This window comes from Pseudopipra pipra, chromosome Z (genome assembly GCF_036250125.1).
Source record: "Pseudopipra pipra isolate bDixPip1 chromosome Z, bDixPip1.hap1, whole genome shotgun sequence".
Lineage (NCBI taxonomy): Eukaryota > Metazoa > Chordata > Aves > Passeriformes > Pipridae > Pseudopipra > Pseudopipra pipra.
Window position 1 is genome coordinate 4,209,907 of NC_087581.1, and position 18,738 is coordinate 4,228,644.

Genomic DNA, 18,738 nt, shown 5'->3' on the forward strand with positions numbered 1-18,738 from the left:
GAAAGTGTAGAAATCTTATCTGTGGATGTAATTAAAATTCAACAGAAATCCATAAATGGCCCAGAATCATTAGTATTTCTTGACAGTAAGATCATAAATCATTTGTGAAACTTTACTGGAAACCAGAGAAAATGGCTTTTCTCTTTAACACAGGCTAGGACATGACCTTCAGTGTTTCTGTCTATAAGAAGTTAGAGTAGTCACTTGTAAGAATTTTAAAGTTAATATTATTTGAGTGTTCTCAAGAATGTGACAAACTGTCCCTATTTCTCAAACCTTTGTACAGTAGGTACAGTGTTAGTTGTGCTATTTGACCTCAGGGATAATCACAGGGAAGTTGTGGCTCATGACAAATCTTTCTTTGACAAGAAACCACAATGCTGCTTTACTCCATGGAATCTCAAGTTGTTTCACATTTTTTCTAAGTAGTCAGGCTTGCATCTTTTCTCCTTCCATTAGCTTTTGCCACTTGACATGCTGATAAGTCTTAGTTTAAAATGCATTTCAGCGGAGGCAGGGGACATTGTGTTGTCTGACACCAGGAACAGCAACAAGAGCTTCAGAACAAAAAGCATATATTTAACAGCTGAGGAGCCAGCTTCAAGGTGTGAGGTTGTCAAGTGCCCAATCACCTACAGTATGTGTGACACATCGAGTCATCCTACAGACAACTAATTTGGAGAATAGAAAAAGGATGAGGATTATAGAAAGGAGTCAAGGTGCCTGTGGCAAGTGGGTGATTGAACCACTGGGTATTTCTAGCTGGAATCTGAATTCCAAAAACACAAGAGATGCTTCTGTAGTGTGTTGGAGGTCCCTTAGCAATGTGATTCAGAGGCGTTCAGCATATTTTGACTGAATATTTTAAATCCGCTAATGTAAAATTGAAGTCTGGAATTTTTTTGAAGTCCCCTAGCAATTACTTTATTATGCTATCTTTACTCAGAATCGATCAAGTTAAGTTGGTGTGCCAAATGTATTTTTTCTCAGGAGCACATTCTCTGGTGCTGTGCAATGATTTCTGCATTAGCACTCTTGTCTTGTCACAGCAGCAATTCAGCAAGCTGGCCCTATATGCCTTTTTATGAAGATACTTTTTCACATTTCCCCTCTCTGCTGTGCCTAATATGTAAACATGAGGGACAAAAGACTGGTCAGTGTTTCCATAATGGCATGGACCCCAGAGGACTCATGCATATTCACTTATTATTAAATAGTTCATATGCCTTTAACCCATCACCAAATGAGTCAAGATTTGCATTTTGCTTGCTATTCAAGTTTTCAAACTCATGAGCTCCCTGCCTAATGAGAATAATATTTATCCAGGTTAATTGATAAAATCTCCTCAACATAAAGTGCTCTAGGAAACAATTTCAGAACACTTACATGTTATATTAACATCTAATTATTTTATTCAACAACCTCAGAGGAAGTGGGGATGTAGGATGAATGAAATGTGTTTTCTATTACATTTTCTCTAGAAAAGCTCATCTACTTCTCTTTTAACATATCTGTATGCTGTCTTTTGCTTAAGACCTAAACATCCTTAAGGATCTGAGCACAAAGCTATTTCAGTCTTAACCAAAAAAAAAAAAAAGAATTCAAGCAAAACAGTTGCTAGATTTTGAATAATGAATAGTTTTGAATTGATTGCTGTATTCTACTGTGAGTTTGAAAAAAAAAATTTAATAGCAGAAACAAATAGCAGAAAAAATATAGCAGAAAAAAATCAAGAGAACTGCCATAAATTCATAAGCAAGATGTAAACAGAAATAAAGCCAAATTCCTTAAATAAATGATTCATTGCAATCCAGTATTCCAAGCTTTTTTCCCCACCTTTGGAGTTACTCTTTTTTTTTTTTTTGCCTAAGGACAGCTTTCTATGAATTTACATCATGATAAATGTGTCCTTTAAGCAGAGAAGCAGAGATAAAACAGAGGGTTGAAATTTGTTATGGAATGTCACACACTGTAAAAATTCTAGTATTTCAGGTTCGTTGTGTTTTGCACTGTTGCTTTCTGTTATCCATAAAACGTTTACATTGGTGACTTTTTTCCCCCTATTAACACGTTTTAAGCTGAATAATTTCAAATCATCTCATTGTTCATTTTATTGGCAGCAGACTGAAAGCAAATCTTTGTATTTTACTGCTCAGGTGGGAGAAGGAAGTCTAGTTGATGTTATCGTAAATGGGAATAAATCTAAATGTTCTCCCCCACTACTGAATTGAATGAATTTAAGGTAGAGTAGGCTGCTTGTCAACAGGAAGTTATGATGAAAACCAGTTAAAACAAGTCCTAGGTTTAATGGGAATGCAGTATTGTCTTTTCAAGCTGTGGACAAATCTCTGTGAAATTTAGGGGAATGAGTTTTTCGAAGATGTTAGTTTATGTAATGTAATAAAACTTATTAAACTGCTGAGGTTAAATAAACATAAATCTGTCTTTAAAGCAGGTATTTTAAGTGATTAATCCTCAAACAACAAACATTTAATTCTGCTCTTTCAGCAAAAAAATGCTGTTTTGTTTTTTCTAGTTTTTGTTAATAGATGAGGAAGGGGCTTTCTATTTGGTTCTTGCTCGTCTTCCTGTTCTAGCATAATTCCCTTTTGTAGCCCCTTCCATTTCATAAATTTTTTCCTTATGTTCCAGCTCTAAAGAAAAGAAAATACTGACTTGCCACTTTTCTCTGACAAACACTAACAGCTGGAAAAAAAAAATCTGACTCACTCTTATCTATTATGTATTCATAATATTCACTAATATTTTTATATATAACTATGTTTTGCTAAGGTTGTCTTTTTGCTCCCAGCCATTCTCTTTCCTGACATTTTAATGTCAGCCAAATGTTACTGCTAGGTATGGGGATAAAAACTCCTCAGGAGAAGGTTGCTGTTTTGATGGGAGATTACCAGAAAAACCCAGCTGTTCTAAGCACTGGTTTTGATATCTTTATTAGTTGTATATAATGTGTCAATAACGAGTGCATGGGAATGATTTTAACGTGAATGGAATTCTAATTACAACAGGGATTAACCGACCTACCTGTCCCTTCCTGTTGAAGTTCAATATTTAGACACCACATTGCTACATTCAGAATTTCCTGTTTAAGTCCTGCTTTATGCTCTGACGACCAAAGCCTCCCGAGGCTTCCATCTAGGCATCAATAGAGCCACCCAGCCCTGACACTACAGAGCTTCTCACAGTGTGGTTAGCACAGAAATCCCTCAGGACAGCTGTAGCAGATCTTGACTTTGGAGGAGTTTCTCAGAACACAGTGGCTCTACCTCTGCTCTCTTATTCTGTGTAGCTGAAAATGGACCATCAAACTTGGATTTTTCAGTGTTTTCCCAAGATCTCTTGGTGTGAAATGTAAGTCCTTAAGCAGGAGATTTTAATAGTCCACGATGGATTTTGCATTACTTTGTATTTCAGTTCTCATTCATTGCAAGTTTTTTTCTGCTGCCCAAAAATTCAAGTGTTAAAAATTGTCCTAAGTTAATCAAAATGTTTCTAAGTACTTTGCTTCTAAACTGGGTTGCTTTCTGTTTCTTCTGCTGTTTCCTAATTTTATATTAGGAGAGAAAATGAGTATTCATGTTCTGCTCACCTTCTCTATTCTAATAATTATTATCATATCTATGTATCTCTTTAATCCTATATTTTCCTAGACTATTAAACTATCTTTCATATATGTGCCCTTTGATACCCTTTCCTGTCCTTCTTAATTTTCTTTAAATCATGTCCTTCACAAGTCTATAATTTTTTTTTTCTTTTTCCTTCAACTTTTAATTCTCTATTCCTGTGTAATACCATGTGCTTACTCTCTGTGAAATAATCAGAAGAGTTGACAGACGAAGGTGTCTGGCTTCCAAAATTCTTTATTAGTTGCTTCTGCTGCTTCTATTTCCCTGTCTCCTTAACAGTTCTATCTGTCATGAAAGTCCAGCAGTTTTCAAAGTTTTTTCTTTCCAGCCCTTTTGCAGTAGACGTTTTTTTGGTCCTCAAAACCACTCTTATAACAGTTGAAACTGGGCAAGCATCTTACTACTGATTACATTCTTTAAATTGACTAGGTATGTTAAGAACAAAATGAGAAATCAATGAAGAGCTGTAGTGTTTTGCTGTAAGTTTTCAATGAATAATTCTAATGAGAGATTTTGCACACTGAATGTCATTCACCAGCTTTTTGCTTTATGTTTTTCTTATTTATTGGGGCTGATCTTCTTCGTAAGATAAATCACTTGATATTAAATAATTGCGACAAATTGTGTTTATTCTCTCCCTGCCCCTTCAGTCCCTGTCTCCTGAAATTATGTGTGGGGAAAAAAGTGAAAACAAAAAGCAGAGCTTTTTTACTTTTTCCCCCCAAAATATCTGGTTTATTTTTACAAATAATTGATGCAAACTGAACTGAGAATTGATCTGGGGATGAACTTAGCCTTAGAAATCTTCTATGTTTGCAGTAAGCTTCATGAAGAATAAAGACTCTTGAAAGTTATTATTTCACTTCTAATAGCATTATGTGTGAATCAAGCAAACTTGATGATCATAGGATGAATATTTAACTCCAAGGTGATAAGAAGGTTGTCTGGTCTGTTTTATGATTAGGATTCGAGCAAGCGCTACATAGTATAACAAACATCATGATTAAGAAATTTGATCCATTTTCTTTTTCTGGAAGCTCTTATCTATTTGATTTCAATGACACAGCAACCCCAGAGGTACCAGGGCTCTGGAGCCTCACAAAACTGCTGCTGTCCAGGAAGAGACACACAGAGAACGATACAGAGCTGGGAGGGGGCAGAGAGAGATTTTTATTGGAAGCTGTTAAAGTGGTTGCTATGAGACCTTCTCCAGCTAACACAGGCACAGCAGTGAGTGTGAGGCTGACAAATCACACCTCTTGCATTATACCTTTCCTTTCTGCCTTTTTTTTTTTTTTTCCTAGCACAGCTTTTATAGTTGTTCAAGATCAGGGAAAGCACCTGCCAGTTGCTTTTTTCTTCGTTTTGCTCCCTTCTTCTGCCTCGTGCAAGATGGAGCTAGAAAACGAAATGATCAGCTCCTCCAGCAATTCTTCAGCAGGCTCCAGAGAGTACAAGGTGGTGATGCTGGGAGCAGGGGGAGTTGGCAAAAGCGGTAAGTTTCAGCAACAACATTTCTGGGGAGAAGGGGTGCGTTGGGAGCGTAAAGTTCCCAGGACAAGGATGCTGTTTAACGACAGGTTTCTTGCACATGGATAAAAGACTGTAGTTTGTGTCTGGGGTGATGAGTCAGCTGGATTTGTTGCAGGCTGAAGTGTTACAGGCGTTTTAGTTCGGTGTTTGTGTAAAGCTGACCTTGGTTCTGCTGTGTCTGAGGGGAGAGCAGTCAGACTGCTGCTGTTGGTTTAACACCAAGTGGCACTTGGCGAGGGATGATGGTCTTCTGGACAGTGTGGATGTAACTTGTTGGCCTGACAGTCCCTGTGCTCAGACAGAAATGAAACTAACTGCAAAGTCAGCTGTAGGAGGATGCCTATAGTGACTCAATTTTCCTCCCCACAATTTTTTTTTTTTTTTCCTTTTTGTGTTGATTGTCACTGTGGTTCAGCTGCTGTGAGTCTCCTCTCCTGTCCGGACAGGTACAGAATGCCTGCCTGAGTCTCACTCCAGGTGATAAGGCAGATTTGCAGCATATTTTAATATCGCTGTCCAGAGCTGGTAAGATATGCTGGTGTCTGACAATGGTATCTCTTCAGAGGAGTCATTATTTTCCCCTGACATTGCTTTCTTTTTCCCAGATATTATCACTTTTGATTTATTCTCACTGAAACTAGCATTCTCTGTTCTTACAAAGACTTTGCTGAACATGCAGAGTTTGTCTAAGAAGTCAGTGTATTGAGCTGGCCACACAACAAGCATTTGATTACATCTTATGGAAATTCAAAAGAAAAACAGAAAGAGAAAAGAAAAAAACCAAAAAAGCAGGATAATAGAATATATCCAGGCTAGATTCCAAGGAAATTTCAGGATAAATAAACTGTAACACTAAACTGTAATAATTGGGTAGATCAAACAAGTTTTATTTATACTCAAACAACAAGATGAGGCATGGGTGCAAAAAAATTGAATATTGGGAGTAGATGTAATTTTGTCTCTCTATCCATAATTTTGTATTCTTGTTATGTTTGGCTTCAGCTTCAGTGGCTCATCTTTCAGTGAAAGCTATTTCCCCATCAGTATTGCTTAACCAAGCAAACAATTCTTGCGCAGATGTTACTCTATAATCACCACATAAAATGTCGAAGAAGAAAATATTGGTTATCTCAGAGTAAGTTTTTGTAATTTCAAATTATCTTTTCCATGGTAAAACAGAGGTATCCAGCTGGAACTTTTAGTAAAATGCCACTTCTTTCTTTTTTTTTTAATTTTTTTTTTTTTTTTTTTTTTTCCTGAGTGCATCCAAAAGATGGCAGTAAGTTTTGGGTTTTTTTTCCCAAACATATCTTTGTAAGAACAATGTAATTTTGCAAATTTATTTAACAAAAGATATTACAAAACCATACCAAATTCCTAGTATGACTGAATCATAACAGCCAAACTTTGTATATATACAAAGTTTGTATATATTGAGGAAATTTTGGAGTTCACATTCACTATTAGATAAGAGTTTAAATCACAAATTTTGTTTATTCAATTTTCCTTATTCGGAAGACATTAGCTGTTAATTTCATGATAATAAAGCCTTCAAATCTGTGGATTGCACAAAACAATGATACATCTCCTAAGCTGAGAACCACATAATTAACAATTAGAATTGTGTGTCTGCATGGTCTAGAGAAATAAAGATAGGATTAAGTGGATAGTTATGACTATTCAATGGGATAAATGAAAACTTTCCATTGTATTGACAAAAGTTAAACTTTTAGGTGAAAAAAAAAGCCAAAACAAAACAACAACTGAGGATTATTAAGATAGGAGGTGGGTAATCAACATTTACTGGCTTTGCAATGGACATAAAATATTTCAGTGGAATCCTGAGAGATAATCCAAGTGATAGAATTCTCATAGAGATAAGGAAAAATTGTTGGTATTCCATAAGTCATTAATTCATTCTGACTGTTACATAAACAGGATTAATTTACACTGGATTACAAGCAGAAAAAGGCCTAAATGACTACTTTAATTCTACAAGATGAGCTCTTTACCCTAGTGACCTAGATTCAGTTTGTTAAGGACATTATGAATTTAACCATAAAAAGGGATCAAGGTTGAATAAAGATGAAAGCCTAAAAAAGAAAAAAGAAAAAAAACCCCAAAACAAACCCAAAAAATTCAGTTTCCAGTTTTGATTTTGACAAATAAGTGATATATGATTAGATGTACTGATAATATCCTGGCTTTTTTTTTTTCCTTCTTTTTTCTCCCTCTTACTTTGCTTTTAAGTCATGATAAAAACAGTAACAGCTGGGGTTGAGTTATTGAGTGGGAAACAAGAGGAAACCTCTTTTGGATGAAAGACTTTTCCATTCCTCAATACGTTCAGTATTAAATAATTCAGGTTTTGAATGAACTTTCCATTGGAATCAAGATGCAGAAATGTTAGATTTCTTTTTACTTTAGATGTAGTTCACTTCCAGAGACCCCTTGGGAATTTTGATCTGCTGTTTCCCACTCTCTTTCTGTGCCACTTCATCCTGTGTGTGTGGAGGTCTTTGCATTGAAAACTGCCTGCTCCTTGAGAGGGGCTGAGGGTTGTGATTGTGTTTGTTCACAGGGAGGAATTAGGAAGAGGAGACCAGCACTGGATGTCCTTTGGCATTGGTGTTTATAGAATATCTGCTTTGGGTTGTCAGGCTTGTCTCTTCGGTTGTTTGCTCCAAGATGAGGGACAGCCCAGGAGGACAGTCAGTGTCCTGTTATTTAAGCTATTCTGTTTGGTAGAAATTTCAAAGGAATTGGTAAAAAGAAGATAAAGCTCAGCACATCCAACTCTGATACCCATCACATCCAGAGTAATGATGTGCAAACTGCAAATGATTTAAGAATTGTTACTTAACGGTCCTCACATTTCAAAATCAGTGCCACTATTTTGTAGGAGGAAAAAAAAAATCCACCCCAAACCCAGAGGAATAGTTGTGTTTAATCAAAATGTACAAAACTCCATGTAAATTTTCACAGGAGTTGATTTCTGTACTGTAATTATGGACTAAGATGCCCTAGAATAAATTACCCTTTCTAAGACTTCTGAAACCAAAACTGTTTTTGTTTTCAGAGCAACATGTTAATTTATTACTTTGCATAGGTTGTGTTTGTCGTCAAGAACATCAAGTACAGCCTGATGCAATTTCAGACCAAAATTTGGTTAGAACCAGGAATTAAACGGAAATTAAACTGAAATGAAGTGAATTTTCTACTGACTCTCATTTAAGTATAGTCCATGCCAAAATTTCATATTTCCAATTATATGTAAGTTTCAATTAAAAAAGAGAATTTGACACTTGATCTTCTCAGACACCTCAGTATCGTTTAAACATGCATCAAATTTCTTGACATAGGGTTTAAACACTAAGCATCTTGGTGCTTTTGAAACCCATTTTCCTGAGAAATACCTTCAGAGATCAGTGAACAAGTTACTCTCATGGTCCCTGTCTGATGCAGCTCAGACCTCCGCGTTTATCTCTGTTTTTCAGTGTTCCAAGAAACACACACGAAAGAGCCTTTACATCCTGCGACCATCTATTGCTGGCTCATATTTAGCAAACCAATTACACTAATAACAATAATTGACTGCAGCACATTCTGCAAAACATTAGCGATGATTAACCTGGGGGTTGAACAGTGACTAACAAAATCAACAAATTGATGTACCCTGTGCCACCAAACAAAATAAAAAACCTCTGCTAATGAAAAATTGTTACTACCTAAGCATTCTTCAAGTGCTGATCAGATTGTGCCATGACCTAACTTTTTGTGTATCTTCCTGAGTGAATGAAAATGTTGTTCTGGTTTGTTTGTCAGTTCGTTTTTCCCTAATGCTAGTTAACATTGATATATTTAAGGCTGAAGATATTCTACGGTTATTCCAGGTAAATAGAATTGCATGTTTATGCATAGAATAAGTGCATCATAGACAAAAAGTTTCATGCTAACTGTCTTATGAAAGTTGTACTTCAGATGAGTAGAGGAATTCTTAAAAAAGAAATAGAAAAACCTAATAAATATTTGTTGCTAATTAGTTAGATTTTTATTTAGGAGAAAGTTTACATTTTTCAATATTTATTTCTCAGACTGACTGCCAGTTGATTTGTTGCCACTGTAAGAAATTTGTAGGGATTTAAAGTAGTTGTCCCAAGATATTTTGCAAAATTAATATATTTTTTAGTTTTATTATACATGGGAAAACATTTAGATATGTATTTTCAGGCTTCAACCTTAGAAAGAATAAAAAAGAGGAAGCAAAGAAATCAAGAAGGTATTATCTTAGGGTTGTTGCAGGAATAGTGTGAGGGAAGGTATTTCTCAGCCTGATCTGGTTAGAGGTGCTATGCTTACCCCATTGATTTCCTTGCTTTTTTTTTTTATGTTGCATAAAGACTGTGTTTCTACAGATGCAGGTGATTAATCCAATTAATTTCATGATCATGTATATAGAACAAGTTCCAAAATGTGTGAAAACAATAATTTTTCTTTTGTGATATGGGAATTTCAGCACGAGGATTTAGATTAAATCTGCAAACTTCTTTTATTCATGTGATAAACTGCCCTTTTATTTTTTTTGACCAGTTTTACCTCTTATTCTGTCTAGATAAAGCAAATTCTGTGTCTATTAATTTCAACTGTGTCCCCATAACAAGAGCCCCAGTAAGCAGAGGTAGCCCTATAGAGTGTGTATTGGAGAACTGTCCCACTCCAGCTGTTTGTTAACTCTCTGGAGATAAATTAATACATGATCAAGTCTACACTGAAAAAGTTGAAGGGCACAGGTAGAGATTCCAGTTGTATAAGAAGTCCTGAGCTTGAAAAGCACCATTTGGATCTGCTGGTGATGCTCTTACACCATCACAGGGCTCAATATCACACACCACAGTTCAGGCATTGATCAAACAACCTTCTCAGTAGGTGGGGGTTTTTTGGAAGGGGTTTTGGTTTTGATTTGGTTTCTTATTTTCCCCAAGAGTATTCTCAAAAACAGCTGTTCTTCCCTAAATGCCTGGTAAACCAACCAAGGGAAAGAGTCTGGCCTTCCATCATGTCCCAAGGCAAGGCAGTCACCAGGGTGAAGGTGTAGGATTAAGTTACTGCTCAGTATGAGTCAAGGTGAAAAAAAGTTACCTTTCAAGTTCTCGGGTATGCTATGGATTGCAGTTAAGGCAAACCAAGTTGCTTTTTTTTCCCATGAAAGTCAATATAAGTATAGTTTTTGTTGTCTTAATTCGCATCTTCTTCTCCTGTGACTCCATAAATGCCAATATTTTTTAACTGGAGAAGAAATTGAGATGACTAATTAAGAAAGACACACATCTGCTTGCCTCTGAAAAGAATTGTTTGTCCCTTCATCATTTTCTGTCTGAAAAAAAAAAGAAAAAGATAATTCAGATTTTTAATTCCCTGGTAATTTCAGGGAAATGATTATACTCAGTCAGATTAAAAAAAAAAAAAAAAAGGAAGGATGAAAGGTGAAAGAATATCTATTTGCTGACCATTTATTTTATTGGTCTTCCTTTATTGGTAACAGTTCTGAAAACATAAGGGTAATACTTCTTGAAAATTATGTATCCATGGAGAAAAAATTCTGACCAAACACTGTGAGCCACCAGTTATGTTTGTTGTGTCTGGGATTCTGCAAACTGAACTGTAGTAATAGTTCTGATAGAGAATTACAAATGTTACATGGAAATTGATGGTGGTGTACGTTGCGTTTTCTCCTTGAAAAAGACAACAAACAGATTGTAGGGAAGGCCCACCAATGCCAGAGCACCTTGGCTATGGGCAACTTCCAGTCAGTTTTGCCATTAATCAGATTAAGCACTGGAGAATTTATAAATACAGAGTTCTGGTATGTTTGTGATCTTTGTTAACAAAACTGCTCGTACATTTCAGTTACCTTCACAGATAGGTTATTGAATTAGTTTAAAGATTGATTTTGTATAATTCCAACTTCTAAGACGTTTTATCTTATCTCTTTCTTAACATCTTTTAAAAAATAGTAAGTTTTCTTACTATCCTACCTCTTAATACCTGCAGACAATTAGTTCACACCATGATCTTCTATCTCTTCAATACACTGAGTATCTGAAACTTGTAGAACTCTTTTTTCCTGAACATCTTGTTCAGAACATCTTGTATCTTTAATTTAAGTGCCCTAATATTTCTACATTTTTTTTCTGAAGTCTCCAAATTCACATGCTATTTTATTAGTGGCCTTACTAGAAGCAAGATTACCTGCTGGTTTCCTCTGGACAGTCATTTTTTGTTCCTCTGAGAATAATGAATTCTTTTGTCCAGCTGTAATTCACAAAGGTCACATACAGAGAAATACCTTCAGTAACCCTCAAGGTGCTTGCTTTTTCCCCAGGATAGTCAGTTAGCTGTGCTATCACATCTCTAGTGATGACCTAAATCCTGCATTTCTTTATGTGTTATCTTATTTTGGACCATTGAAGCTGAGGATTCAGATAATTCTGGACCCCTTTCCAATATTCTTCATTTATCTTTAGTGCACACATTGTCCACTTAAAAGGATTAAGCTCATTCCCTATTCATCACTTTTCTTGACTATGGGCAGACCCTTTTGGGCAGAATTATTTGCCTCAGGGAAATGAGTTAAAGATGTTTTCATTATTTTTCCAGTTTACAAAATTTAATGGCTGGAGGGGTGGAGGATCCAATTATGCCTTCCATGTTTGACAGGGGGGTTTCTGCATGTGAGATACCAATTTGCTACTGATAAAGCTGTGTGGAGTTCTGGTTTCTTCAATACTAAGAGCTGTCTGATAAATAGGACAGAGTTCAAAGAAGATCAACAGAGATGATAAAAGTGGTGGCACAATATGATTTATGATGACAAATTACTATGGCTATACTCAAATAGTTCTGTCAGACAGTAATCCATGATTCTTTATTATGCAACCTGCATATGTATACAGTGATTTAATGTGAGTGGGACTGGATGCAGCTTTAATTGGGAATGGATTGGTCTACCCAGGTTCTCCCATTAAAACATCCAGGTGATGAATACCCACTTGGATAAGGCTAGCAAGTGAGAGCTGGTCACTGTCCATGCCAGTTTGGAACAGGGAATGGAGAATTCATAATATTTGAAAGCAAAAATAATAAGAAAAGAATACACGTTTTCCAAAATTTGACGAGGAAAGGGACCAGAATTGCTTAATGCAGAGTAACAAGTGAAGTGATAAAGCTGGAATTAAATCACGTATAAGTAGTCATGCATGACATCTTCGGGCCTGTCTTCCTTTGGTGTACAAGAGTGTCACATAGCCTTAATGATTTGCTTAAAAGAAAGATGGAGCAGATTGTGGAATAGGCTTTAAAAGGAACAGGTTGGTGAAAGTTGTGTTAGTCTAAATGGTTTGTGGTAATTTAAGACAGAATACATTAGAGACACTGAGCATTAAGGCACAAATATACCTGAATGGAAAAACTGTTTACAGTCTCCAAACATTCTTATAGAAGAGAAGGAACACTTTTCATCCTTAAAATTTCATGATGTGTTAAAAGTCATCAGGACTTTTGGCTGATGTGGTGTTACTGATATAGATAGCCAACAGTTTTCTTTGTGTTCAGTCTGCTAAATAGAGATCCTTAGGCAGGTCTCAAGAGTTAGCCTCTTCCAATTCAGGATACTCTATGGTTCTAAGCGATTAGAACTCACAGAAAATTATGTTAATGAACCTACTTTTCATGATGTGATTTGTTAAAAGAGTAATTTGAACTTACTGAAGATTTCAGTCAGTTGTGCTCTGCTCAGCTTTTCCCATTCATCCTGCTGGCTATAAAGAGACAGAAAACATTCTGGGCTATTCCTCAACAACAGGAATTGAACTATCAAGGACTGTCCTAGTTTCAATCACACACAAATCTGCCATTTGAAATGCCCAGACTGAAGATTCAAACAAGGGAACAAGCACTGTTTCATGACAATGACTGGGCACTGTCGGTATCTTTGCTGTAAACAATCTGTTGAGGCAGCCACAGGAACTGTTTGCCTTCCAAGCCATCCCTGCTGCTGAGCTGTACCATCTGCAGCATTTTTGGCACATGCTATCTGCTGTAATTTGGATGAGATGAATTCCATTAGGGACACTCTTGAAAGCACAATAAAGAAAGGTGGGGTTTTTTTTTTCCTTCTGTTTCTGCTTTCATCTCTTTTCTTTCCATACTTTCCATTTTATTTCCTTTCATTCCTCTGGTAATCCTTTTCAACTTTTAATTTCTTGATTGACTTTGATTAGCCTCCCTTTATGCCTGCAAGCCTGCCTAATTTTCTTTCTTGGGAGCTAGAAGTCTCATCATGCTCACACAACTCCATTGACAGGAATTGTATGTCACCAGACAGGGTCCCAGTTTCAGAGGGAGAAGTGTCTTGGGAAGCCACTTTGCTGCAAGATCAAGCACTAACCAGGGACCAGCGGAGATACTGGCTGAAATCACTTTGTTTCAGGTTGGGTGGTGAATATCAAAAAGAACAGCGTGTGCATGTGAGAATCAAAGACCATCTCAGGAGTTGCCAAGTTGGACTATCATGTATTTGGCCTCAAAAAGAGGTACATTTTTAACTCAGTTGCCTGTTATAGTCAGTGTTTTGTCTTTTCATTTGGATAAAACCCAAGAACTCAACTAGTTATTTCAGGGGACCCAAAGACAGGCTCAGAAATGGTTGTAAGTTTTAAAAATAAGTTCCATAAGCTTTTGCAAAGTAAAAGCTGTAATCAGCTGAGAGACTGATACATATAGCTTTTCTTTAGCTTACACTGACTACAGTTGTAAGAAGAGTTGCTGTGTAATTTCTTTCCTTAAAATCTCATCGAAGTACTAATGTAATTTTGTAATTCTTGTGCATTTTTATATGCCCAAAATAAAGAAGTCCTAGCTGAAATTCATATTTTCTGTCAGATCTTGTGATTCCTTTAGTAATTTTACTAGCCCACTACCTGCATGACAGCTTGCTGTATTATACTGAACTTTTCACTGCTGAACAGCTTCTGCAGTATCTTTACAGAAATGTCTCTTTGGCAGCTTGCAAATTGTGTACTGTTGTTTCAAATTTTTATTCAGAATGTTCAAAACCAAACCCAAGCATTGTCAAATTGTCTATCATTTCAAATAAATAGCTTCTTAAACCATGCAGAATGCCTGGCGGGCTATAATATTTCCCCTTCTCTAAAATTTGTCTGGACTTTCTTAAATGGAAATTATGTTCCTTTCTCAATTGGATTAAAAAGTAATCATTAGACATTTTTCCACAGAAAATAATTTTACTTGGGTTGCCTGGTGACATGGTCATCTCATCACTCATCACACACAGTGTACCAGAGCTCTGCTTCGTGCAGTATCTGCCACTGGGTACAGCCAAAGAATGTGTTCTTGGGCCTCTTGAGGTCCCCATTTGTTTATAGAAACTCTTTATTTCTCTCCTTGGAGTAGAGGAGAAGAAAGAACCATCTATTGCAGTAATCAAATAGCCCCCCAGGAGCTCCAGAAACCAGGTTCCTGTGCCCTTTTTTTTAATTTACAATAGTTTCAAAGGTTTTCCCAATGTCTATGAAAAATGTGAATTTGCATTGGAGACTCTCACTCAGTGGGTGCTCTCTTTACTGGTCTGTTCTTATAAAATTGAAAGTCAAAAGATCTATTTTTCAGATCTTTCCCAAGATACTTAAAAGTTATTAAATGCCTGACATACCAAGGAGTAAATCACATAACCTTCTACTTTTTTTTTTTTTTTCAGGTAACATTCTCAAAATGACAATTGGCTGTGATATTTGAAGGCAAGGAAGGGGTTAGGAAAAAGGCAAAACAGAAGACACAAAAGAAGCAAACAAAGCAGTGGGAGGGGTGGAATGTAGTAGAGGTGAACAAAAATAGGGACATAGGAAAAAGATTGAGAAAACAGAAAACTAGGCACGGATTAGTAAAGCAATGATAAGGGAATAAAGGGATAGAAGGAAAGGGCAGTTGTTTGTACTTCAAAGAACGTTGATTTCATTGTCATTATCCCAATAGACGCTAGTAGTCTGTGGCTGTATCCCAACATCTGCAGGTACTGGTGGCCAAAAAGTATGTGGAGGTCACGTTTGGGAATCTTTCTCCTGCCTTTGTGACTTCTTATCCCATGCTTCTCACTCACTGGCCTTCTAGAATAGAAAGCTGAATAGGGACCAGCACAAAGTTGGCAGATGGGGGTCAATTCTTCTCCCAGGTAACAAGCAACAGGACAAGAGAAAAAGGCCTCAAGTTGCTCCAGGGAAGGTTTAGATTTGATATTAGGAATCATTTCTACAATGAAAGGATGCTCAGACAGTAGAAAAGGCTGTCCAGGGCCATGGTGGATTCACCATCCCTGGAAGTATTCAAAAACTTTGTGCATGTGGAGCTTAGTTTAGTGGTAAACCTGTTGGTGCTGGGTTAATATCTGAACCTGATGGTCTGAGAGGTCTTTCCAAAACTTAATTTTTCTTTGATTCTAAATCTTCTTGGCATAGCCCTTTTTTGCTTTCCTCAGCCATGGACGAGGCTGGGTAAATCTAACATTAATATACATTTATGGGGTGCTAGGCAAAGTGATGCTTCTCCAGTGTGGTGTTCTGACAACCACCCAGAACAGAGAGGAGCCTGTGGGCCCCAGCCTTAGCAATACCTAACACATAGTGAAATCAGTGGGAGGCTCAGCATTTGTCAGACTCCTCTGCGTTCTTTGGAGAACTACATTCATCCACACATAAAAATCTTAAACAAAATAATGAGTCACAGTGCTGCTGTGAAATAAATACCAGGAAATAAAATTAAGTTTTGTTTTCCTCCAATCTGGGAAAAAATGACAAGATGTAAAACAAATGTATATGCATTTCTATATGTTTTCTCTTATTATTTGTGACCGAGCTGTTACCTTTTCTCTCATTCCCCGGCTTTTACTGCTTATAATAGTATAAACAAAACAGTACCTCACTATAACAACATTTGAACAAGTGGTGGTAGGAGGAAAAATCAAAACAAAATGCCAGTGACTATAAACAGATTTAAATACATGTATCGTTGAAACATGCTCATGTGAGATTTGTTTCAGTGCAAAGTAAAGTGTAAAAGCATTTTCACTCTTTAAGGAAAACAGTGGTTAGTGCCAATGTGTTATTCAAAGAATGTATAGAAAGCTGTGCAAAACCCACTAAGATAACCACTTCTGCTGATTGACAGTGATAGCATATCTGAAGAATAGGATTATTTGGTGACTGAAAGCCTTTATTCCTCAATATCACTTACCTAAAAATAACTATGGATCAAACTGCTTTGTTAAGTTGCATCACGTTTCTAAAGCATTGCTGCACATACTGGATGACTATTACTATATTAAGTTTCAAGTAATATTCAAACCAATTTTGTGTGTTGGGATACTTTTGGGTGGTGGAGTTCAAATACATTTTTAAGCTTGTGAATAAGACGTATTTCTGGCTGGCAGAAAATATGCAGAAATTAGAATTTTTATTCCAAGAAATTGCTAACTGTTCCCTTTCTGACTCTGAGTATCTCAAATGAAGTTGATAAAAATTGTAGGCAGTGAACGCTTTGCAAGGTTGGAACTCTTGGGAATATCTTTGGCACCACTGGTGTTAATTTAGTCCCAACAAAAAGCAGGATGTGGATTGGGAACAGATGAGATAGGCTGCAGTAGACGTGATTGCTCAGGAAATGACCTAGGTAGACAGAATACCAGTTTGTACTATGATGAAAGTTCCTGAGGGAATCAAATGTTTCCCTGGCTCACAGTCAAAGTTCAATGGCATAGACAAATACCATGAATAATTCTTTCCAGGTTTAGGGCATAACAAGCTGCTAAAAAATCATTAGGAGGTTGGTGATACAATTACTTGCCTCTGAGTTCTAATTCCTTCCATCCACTTTTATCTCTTTTTTTCTTGCAGACTTTCCCTTTAAGCATATGGTAGAATTTATGAGGGATGTGGGAAATGTGAAATACCACCTGTTTATGTTAGTAAAGTGTGTGAAGACCATGCTATCTTTCAAAACTCTTTTTATCTTTCTCATAAAATTGCTGCAAGTGTATTTTCTGCTAATAAAACATTTTACCAGAAATATGACAGTGTTGAAGGGCTTACATTGGTAATCTGCTGTGAAATAGTTTTTCTATTTCCATTTTATTTTTTTTTTTAATTTCTAATCTATTTCTTTATCTATATTAATCTCAGGATGCTTAACATATGATGAATTTCCCACAACGGCACAGTGTTAAAAAATTACCAATCTTCAGAACCATCTCTAGCTAAACTGACAACCAAACACATATTTGTTATCTTACTGAAAAATCAAGATAGGATGGGCCTTATTTGTTCTGTCAGTGTCTTCTGTGTCATATCTGTTCAGCTCAGTGATTACTGTCAGTGTTGTGGCATTTAAAAGAAGAACTGAAGAGAGTGGAAACGCAATTTGTGTTCTGTGCTGCCTCACGTATCACAAAGAAAACTGGCAGTTTGACCTTAGCAGTAGAGCAGAAAGAATACAGCTCTCTTTTTTTTTTTGTATACTGAGAGTTCCAGTCAAATGAATGCATCTTAATGGGGAAGTCACTCACTCTGGAGTAGGTGGTGATGGGAGGGAAACAGGGAAATGTTGTGCAGCTGAAGAAAAAAATGTATATTTGTTCGCGACTGTCTCTTTGAAATTACCATAAAATGCCTTGATCCCAATTTTCTTCCCTACCCACTGAAATAGCTGTATTAAAATGCTTAAAGCAGTGCATGGTTAAGTGGGGTGGAGCAGAGAGAGGGGAAGATGCAGAAATTGATGCTGTAATTTCTGCAGGTTGGGGACAAGTATGAAATAGTATTGTGACCAGCTAATATTAAAGCACAATTCATAACAGAATTCGAAGGACAATGAACCTGAGGAGTGGTTTTGTGTTTAGTACATTATAGAAGAGAATAGCTAACAGGACTAATATTTCTGGGCTAGAGAAAAGATAGATGTGAAAAATACTAAGATAAATTCTGTAAAGATATTACAACTAGACATAATGGCTCAAGGCAAAAGCATCTATAATGCATTTTGGTAAATTAATTAATCAGTGTAATCAGTATGTATGTCTTCAAACGGAACAAGAACTGTGAATACTGTACAAAGGTTTAGATTGGATATTAGGAAGAAATTCTCTTCTGAGAGGGTGGTGAGGCTCTGGCACAGATTTCCCAGAGAGGTTGTGGACTCCCCATCCCTGGAACTGTTAAAGGTCATGTTGGATGGGGCTTGGAGCAATGTGGTCTAGTGGAAGTTGTCCCTGCCCATGGCAGAGGGTTGGGAATTTCTAACTCAAACTATTCTGTCATTTTATTATAATATTTGCTTGCTACAACTACTGGATTATTGAGCAAGTGTGGAGGCACAACCAGCTTCTTATTGTCTATGTTTTAGGCAGGACCCAGTATTATTCCTCTTCCCTAAGATTTGCTCCCAAACTGAAAATCCAGGAGATAAACCCCTGATGGACTTAAACGTGGCACAC

General features: G+C 36.7%; 1 protein-coding gene across 2 annotated transcripts in view; it reads left to right on the top strand.

Moving 5' to 3' along the window:
- The first annotated feature begins 4,793 nt into the window (after window positions 1-4,793).
- RIT2 (Ras like without CAAX 2) overlaps window positions 4,794-18,738 on the top strand; it is a 172,971-nt gene continuing 159,026 nt past the window's right edge. The window contains exon 1 of one of the 2 annotated variants that reach the window (XM_064643079.1): window positions 4,794-5,142. In XM_064643079.1, the coding sequence (XP_064499149.1) occupies window positions 4,845-5,142 (298 nt within the window). In that variant the 5' untranslated portion in view covers window positions 4,794-4,844. The remainder of the gene's footprint in view (window positions 5,143-18,738) is intronic. The other variant, XM_064643078.1, reaches the window with a different exon arrangement.